Raw genomic sequence first — 8,540 nt, forward strand, 5'->3', positions numbered from 1 at the left:
CATTTGTCTATAACATTAACCCATAATTCAAACAATTTATCTAGAACCTTCTCTAATAAAATATATACTTTGTTAAAACAGTAGTAGCTGTCAAATTAATATAGAAACAAAAGAGCCAACTCCACACCTCATCTTACTTGGAACCATCTGTAGTTCCACATACATGGATTTTACCAACACCTGCAAACCACAGTAGGTCTCTGGTTTTCATTCCAATACTAAGGACTAACTCTTAGTTTGTGTTTATTACTAATTAGAAAAATCATGCTTTCATTTCACCACAGACAATACTGAAGTTTGTCTTTTATTTTAATCTGCTGGGTGAGGCTTAGTTTAAAAGCAAAATTCATGTTTTGAGCATCCTGCTATGCATGTTTTCATTAGGTCATGTTGGTGATGGCACTTTCCTGATCAGCTTCACTAATTCAGCCTCTTCTCCAGGAAAGTTCTGTGGTGACAATCACACTGATAAGGTCATCCTGTTGTCTTCCTTTATCAAGGTATTATTCCATCCTTCCACTGTTCTTCAGAACTGGCATAAGTAAGTCTATTGGGTTTTCACCTCTTGGTGTACTCAGTGGTTTAGTTTTATCAGCTCCCTCATCTTGTTCCTCCCCAGCACAGTTCTGGTTAGCGGCTTCTACAAAAGTTCAGATCAGAGACTGGGGCTGACCATTTATCACCACTGGCTTGCTGGCTTGGACTGGCCTGGGAGGTGACAGTGACTGAACACTAGTAATTTTCACAGAGCACCTTTGAGGATAAATATCTTTGTGTGGGTACCCTTCCCAACCTGGACAGGGATGAAATGTCCAGTGTGATATTTAGGTGCAGTCCTAAATTCAGAAAGTAAAACCAGAAGCTTTAATGCCTGGACAGACGCGGGACAGCACTCCTGACTGTTCTGACCTTGAGCACCTTTCACTGGCTTCCAGGAAGCATCCCTGCAAGGCAGAGCAGCATACAAGCTGATGGGAGTAATGCTGGGGTTGAACTGGCTCCTGACACAGCCCATAATTTAGGAAACAAAGATGGTTTAATACAATTTTTGCTGCTCAGGTACCACTTGAGTGGCTGCCTTTTCCCAGAGAGGCTGTGGCAGTAAATGGCTTTTTGATTCTGCTTCATAAATAGAAATGCAAAATACATGACATTGCTATAGTAATCAGTACCTATGTTACTTTAGCTAGTGTTTAATCAAGAGTAAAGTTGTCAAGATAATAATGTGAAAACTGGTCTATAATAGTGTTGACTGTTTCAAAATTCTACCTCTGTATGCTTTAGGGTACAAATGCTTCATTGACTGTCATTGCATTTATAAAACAAGCTTTAAAATTAAAAAAATGTAATCCATCATAGGTTTCCAACAAAGGGCACACACAGCACTTTGCAGAATGAAAAATTCTAAATCCGTATTTTTTAACTGATGGGGCAGAACTATTGCCAAATCATATTCAGATTACTATATAAATTAACAATTTGTGTTCCACTTCCAACAAAAAGTTATCTGCTAAATTGGGAATGTATCCCTTTGGTTGCTTCAGAATATGTAACTTTTAATAATTCAGAAAATCAGTGTGATTTTTCCTTATTTTTTGCCCATTTCTCCACAATGTGTAAATATATGTTTGAGAGAAGATATGTGATATTTCAAAGGGTAGGTTGGAAATGGATTTTCTGTCTATATGGGACAAAGCTTAGCACTCAGCACTAAGAAGTGCAATTTAATCTCTATTTCAAATTATTTGACAGCCACTGTATTGCTTTTTGTTTTGCTTTCTGTTTGCTTATTTTAGAGATTTAGTGAAGCAGAGCCTGTCAGCAAGCTCTCCCGTACCTGTGATACATGACAGCCACTGAATTTAGTGTTTCACAAGGATCATTTAATCTCTTCTTGTTAAAAGACTGGATGCAGTCACTGTTGGAGCTGGTTGGGCTTCACAGTCAGACAACACAAGAGACGATGTGCAGTTGTTTCTGTCCTGAAGAGATGAACGTGCCACTGCCACCAGTAACGCTTGGCGCTTGGATAACCCAGGTATGAGAAATAACAACAATTAGGCACAGAGAATGTAAGCAAGGTAGAAGTGATGCCAGGAGGCAGATAAAAGCCTTTTGAAGGCTTCACAACCCTATGTTCCCTTTTCTTTACTTGAAGATCCCACATCCCTACAATCTATTCCACCTCTATTTTAGAACAATTTTTGGATTCTTCTTAAACACACATTTGACAGCACAAACTTTCTGTTATCTAAGGTAGGTTATTAGCCCATCCTGGCAAGCAACAAGCCTAATTCACTCACTTACTGAAAGCTTATGGCTAAACTACAGCATTTAAAGTAACTGGGCATTCATGTTCAAGGACATTTTTACATAAGGTCTCTACAGCCTACGCTGGCTACTTTGGAAATTGATTAAGATTCAAATTCTTGCTCTTTATCTTCAAGGCTTTCCCAGACTTCATGGTTGTAAGAGCCATATTAAATTTTCGCAGTCAAGAACATAGGTCATAACTACTTGGGAACTGTGCCTGGTCAGAAAAACCTCCATCCTGTGGAGTCACTTGATTGCAGACTTTGCCTCAGAAGTTTCAGCACCTCACATACCTTGCTACCTCATGCTCCAGGTTTCTTCTCCAGCAACAACTGAGTAAATTTGTGTTTAAATACAAAGCAAATAATAATTAAAAAAAAAAAAAAAAGGAAGATCCTTGGCTGTAGTATGTGTTTCTTTCCCTGTGGTTGAACATGACAAATATTAGTTGCATTGGCTATTTCTTGATTGCATGGCAGGTACTTCCAATGAGAGACTTCAACTGCTTAGATTAGGGACAGACCAGGTTCCTTTTGGTCTGACTTTGTCTTTCCCTCTATGGAAATTGTTGCATAGAGAAGCAGAGGCATGCTGTATCATTAGCTCTTAACACTGAGTCAGGATAAAATGAGTTATACCCTGTTTCTCATGTAGTGAGAAATGAGAAGTGTTCCATTGTCCCACAAGTCAGACATAAACATTATCTATTGGCTGCTCTTACAGCCATTATTTAATACAGTGCTGGACTGGGACTTTGTAGTGATGAGCATTGCATACAAAAACCATACAGAATAACTCAGCAGCACAACCTTTCAGTGCTGTCTGGAAAATAGCTCAGAGTATGTGTAGGATGCAACACTTCATCACTAGAAGGCAAAATTTCTGCATAGTAATATCTGCCTCATTTTTTTTCTCGTTTTCCTTATTCCTAGCCATCCATGGTGTCAAGTGTTGCATGCTGGTTTTTTTTTTAATAGACAAACATTTATTAGTAAATATACTTAACAAATAGCCTTAATAGTGCATGTAAGAAGTTTCTCCCCTTTTGCACTGCCTGTGATTAGCCTCAATCATACTGGCTGTGGCTGGCTGCAGCATTTCCTAAGGGACTGTCTCCCAGTTTAGCACAGCTTAGACACAGAGTTGTAAATTGGACCTTACCCTTTCCAACCACTCTCTGCTTTTCTGTTTGCTCAAGATAGGGGACACCTGTTCTTTTAAGGATAAATTATTGGGTACTACTCTTTAGGTTCAACATTCACAACCAGTGCTTTATAAACAGAGGTTAGCAGCTCCTGTTTCCAGCTTATTTATTCATGTGTCTGTACCACCCACCTTCATGTGCTGTGAAACCAGCAGAACTGCTAGGGCTGTAAAGAAACATGGCAAAAAAATTAAGTTATTTTTCATCTGTATCACTTTTGCAGTCTGATTCACTGTGTTGCCACACAAACAGCTGAGATGTCATAATAGCAGGCAGGATTAGGGAGATGCATGCATGACCAGGAGCTGGGGCAGAGTCTGTTCACACCAACATTGTCCCTGAAAACTTGTTAAACCTTTCTACCATTTGCTCTTATACACCCTGTGACAGTTTCTTCATCTTTCTGTGAAAGGTTCAAAAGCTTCTGTGTAGGTCATATCTCAATAAAATAATTTATAATAAAATTAAGATTGAATCTGTGAGTTGTACTAAACCCAGTTCAGTTCCCACTGAATTCAGGAGGAGAGACTCTTTCAAGTTTAATCAGTTTTTTCTAAGTTAACTTCTGTTGTCACTAAATTTAGTGGACAGAACTCCAGAGCACCCAGGACCTAATGCTCAGTCTTGGCAACATTTTACAGTCATCCTGTATATAGGTATATAGCATCTGTAGGCTCAGGGCAGCATTACCTCAGATAAGTGAGATTATTCCTCAATATTTAATATGAACTTAGCTTATGAAGCACAGAGAATGTGTTTGGAAAAGACAGAGTCCTCCTCTCATAGCCCCCACTGTGCACTACAACACATTTTTTAAAATATAGATTAATTTAAGAATACAAATCCAGCATGACTTGGCAAAAGAATAATAAAAAAATCACAGTAATACTTTTTGTTGTTGCTTTTATTGCATCAACTATATAAGTTATTTTATTAGTGTTAGTGACACAGTGAGCAAACAGCACAAGACTGAGACAAAAATGTGATAAGGTTGTAACCACCATGGGGGAGGACTAACAAATCTTTATCAACTACATATTAACTGTAGAAAAATAATAATTAAAAAAAAAAAATGCACTAATTGCATGTGATATTCAATTTTGGTAGGAAAAATGCAAAGTAGAATCCATGCAACTGTATGACCTCCCACAAAAATATGCTGATACCCTACTTGAAAACAGGAAAGGGAAAACAGGCTGAACATAAGTAAATCAAAATGGGTCTAATTAGTGGATGAAATAAGTACAGGAAAAAATGCTGTTGGTCCTAAAAAACACCCACAAACCAACCCAAAAGGGTCAGGTGGAGAATAACTAGCCAAAATATTCTCAGGGAAGGAAGAAAAAGGCTCAGATCTCTGCTTCATTATAGTCACTCCCCTTTAATTTCATCTGAAAAAGATGCCTCATTAACAACACAGGGTTACTGTCTGAGTGAGTGAAGATCTCAGGCTAAGAACTGTGAGATCCAGTGTTGCCTGTTTACCCTCACCTCTTCCTGCTGCTTCATTCATGTCTGCTCTCTGACAGCTTGCATCTATGCCTTTTCCTCCTTGAAAACAATTGTCTGGACTATGTTATTGCAGGATATTCCTTATGCTTTAAACATGGGAGTAAAAATGGTTTGTATCACTAAAATCCATAATTAGATGGGGCAGTACAGATCAAAATGGCAACCAAAGGTAAAACTAACGACCTGAAATTGTGTCAATTCAATGAGAGATGTTTGACATTTCCTAAGTGTTCAGACCTTTGAAAGGTTACAGTTATAGACAGGGGCTATTCCTAATGAGGGACAGTATTGAAAGGTTAGCTGTCGAAAACAGTCAAGAATGCTGACAGGTCTAGCTCCCTTTTGCTGGTCTATTTAACAAGCAAGAGGGCTGCCTCTCTCAGGCACCAAGTCTGGGTCACTGTAGCACACTATACATCTCCAGAACAAGATGCGGGGTTGCAGTTCATGCAAACTTTAAAGAGTATTGAAAAGCCTGACCTGTTCTTTGCACAATATTTAATTGTAAACTCTTCAGGACAGCATTTTTGTGTGTTATTTATTTGTATGCTCTCTCAGTGAGAATTCGTTTATCTTAAAGTCTTACATGTTGCTTGTAATATAAAATAAGGAATCCAGTGACAATTGCTTCCTTCCTCTTTCAGTGGCAAGAACAAAGTAGCCATATTCCTCTCACTTAGCACCTGTTTCATATGTAGTCTCTTGCTGCCACCCCAAATCGGGCATAACACTCAGAGCTGACAGCTTTCTAAGGTAGGAAAGATACTGCTCTCTTCTTTCTGACATCCAAAATGCCCAGAGTATCTTTTCCGTAGCTGAGTTATTTTATAAATTGAGGTAGAGGCTTTGTTACTGCAGAAATGTTTTAGCAAAAGGGCTCAGCTTCACATTTGTGTAACATGACTCACTCTTTCTTCACAGAATCTTCTTCGGTAAAGTTGCCTCCTTTGTAAAGGTCACTTTACAGACCCAGGAGCACAAAGGATCTTACTATATGCAAATTGTCCTCATCAATTTGAGGACAATACAAAATCACTGCCTAAGGAGTTATTCACAATATTCAACTAAGCAGCTATTTTCTTTTCACAAATAAATTATGCTATTTCTCATGTCACTATGTCTAAAACTTTGGATTACCAAGAATCTCACTAGCAGATCAGAACTATAGTATAAATAATGTCATTTTTTAACAGTATCAGGCAACAGCACAGTTACCATATGGTATGGTTAGGGTAGAATCCCATATTGTAATTTCTTCAGTGTGAAGGTAAAGACAAGAGGTTCCCACTCTGGCCAGTCATTCCCAACCTTCAGCCACGGTTTAATTCTCTTTCACTTGTGATGATTCAATTGTTTGGGGGCCTGTGCCTGAAAATGCATCAGTGAAATGATGTGGGATTTTGGTTTTCTGAATCAGATTATTTCATAGATCTGCTGTAACAATTGTAACATGAAACTGCACTCTCACAAGGCTCAAAATGTGTTCCTTCACTCCTAGTCCCTTTAGCAACCCTGCTCTTAAAATTCCTGGATTTTATAACCACCTACATGCTGTTTAGTCATTTCTTCCCCATAGATGGCTGAACACCCTCTACAGACTCCAGAGTACCTGCTCATCCATGCTCATCCAAATCAGAATGACCTTCAAACATGAAACTAGTTGCCCAGGGGAGCATGCAGTTTTCTGTGAATTACTGCCTTGACTTTCACACACCTAGCTCAAACCTGTTTCCTTATCCCCTATGTGCAAACTGTATTATACACATCCCTGCTAATCACATCTTTAAGTCTTTCATTCATTGAGGTATTCCTCAGGATTGACCATTTCTGGAAAATACAATACAGAATTTCGAAATCCTCCACCTCTGAATTCCATCCTACAGGGGTGATTTAAAATCCAAAATATTATTTGGAAATTTCTGGGGTTTAATTTTTTTTAAATATAAATTAAACTGTCTGTCTAACAAGTCCTAGAGGTGGAAATCAATGTAACTGCAATAAATCAAGTGGGTTTATTTTATGTAAAACATCCTGTTGTCCTTTGGAATCCCTGGCATAATTACCAACTATTCCAGTTGCATGGAATGAAATAAGTTCATCATGAGCCAATCTTGTGTTGCAATCTCAGTGCCAGTCCTCATTTTGCTTAGCTTGTTTAACTTCTGGTACTGTTTCGCAGGCTCTACATTAAATAAATCTTAGGAGTCTGTGCAAAAGTGACAGGCCCATATAGCATTCCAGGTAAACAGTGAACACTTTGTTGAAAATGAGCACAAACACTCTATAGATTTCTGGGAGTTTCTTTAGGCCTAAAATTCTCATTAGTAAAGGCAGAGATAGCTCTCCTCTTGTCCCAGTGCAGAATGAGCTCCTGAATAATTTATACTTTGTGGATTCACGCTGCATTCACCCCTTCCTTACTTACAAGGCATAGAGTGCTGCTGTGTTTCCAGAACAATTCACTTCATATAGCGTTATCCAGGGTAACAGTGACTATACGCATGTTAAGTGAAATCCCTGTTGATCCCTTCTTACAATGAATGAAGTCCCTAGACTAGGATGGGTAGAACAGTACCAAGACTATTTTTGATTATTATTACTTACGAAGACACAGTAGGCACAGGAATCAGAGACCACCTGGGTCACATAGAAGAACAGAAAACCTACCATCTTAGCAAAAAGCTAAATTAAAAAGCTTTAGTTAACCAAAAGCTTAATTAGTTCATCTTTACTAATGGTTTGACCAAAGTAGCCTACAAAGTGTTCCCAAAAGCAGTTCAACTGGCATATCCCAAGGCTAGGTAATCCTGGCAACCTTTTTTGGGCACTTTTGCAAGCAGCTGAGGCCAACGGTCCCTGGTGTGGTACAGGTGTAGCTGGATGAGGCTGCATGCCTGCTATTGAGATAAGCAAGAAAAAACAAAACAAAAATCATGTTTCTTCTCCAGCCTCTGAGATCCCATGTATTTGCCAGCTACTTAAGTCAAAAGTGACAAGATCAGACTTGCTTGTTACATGTGAAACACCCAGTGTTGCACGGCTGACCTCAGAAGTACAATGTTTTGGTTTATTTATTTACTAAAGCCAAGACCAGAGGGCTTGTCAAGTCCTAACAATAAGTTGTAACAAAATTAAATGCATCGACCTTTTATTTGGCTGAAGACTCCCCGTTTAAATCTTTCCTTCTAAGATACCCACAATTTGAAAGAAAGAACAGAAAGGAAACAAACGGAGATGCCAGTTCCTTCCCCATTTCCTCTCTCTCTGGGCATGCCCCACTTGCCTGCCTTTAAAAGCACAGACCTCCACCCTGCTGCAGGACCCTGGGGGATGTGTTACCCGATGGAGGACTTTTCTGGCCGAGGCCTTCCAAGAGAATGGGGCTTCACTTGCTACGAGTCGTGAGTATTTGCTGTTCTATTCCTGCAGCCGCCTGGTGTGAGGTGCTACCTTTGGTGCTTGATTTGTGCAAGCGGTGGCCTGCTAGACCTGGCACAGGGCCTGTGCTGCT

The 8,540-nt window shown here is 39.3% G+C and overlaps 1 protein-coding gene across 1 annotated transcript in view; it reads left to right on the forward strand.

Annotated features, from left to right (window-relative positions):
- Positions 1-8,371: 8,371 nt before the first annotated feature.
- The window catches only part of TBC1D12 (TBC1 domain family, member 12), a 39,656-nt gene continuing 39,487 nt past the window's right edge, over positions 8,372-8,540 (forward strand). Inside the window, exon 1 of the mRNA XM_010000112.1 lies at positions 8,372-8,430. Within this exon, the coding sequence (XP_009998414.1) occupies positions 8,372-8,430 (59 nt within the window). The remainder of the gene's footprint in view (positions 8,431-8,540) is intronic.

Source organism: Chaetura pelagica, unplaced genomic scaffold, assembly GCF_000747805.2.
Source record: "Chaetura pelagica isolate M959 unplaced genomic scaffold, ChaPel_1.0 scaffold436, whole genome shotgun sequence".
Classification (NCBI taxonomy): Eukaryota; Metazoa; Chordata; class Aves; order Apodiformes; family Apodidae; genus Chaetura; species Chaetura pelagica.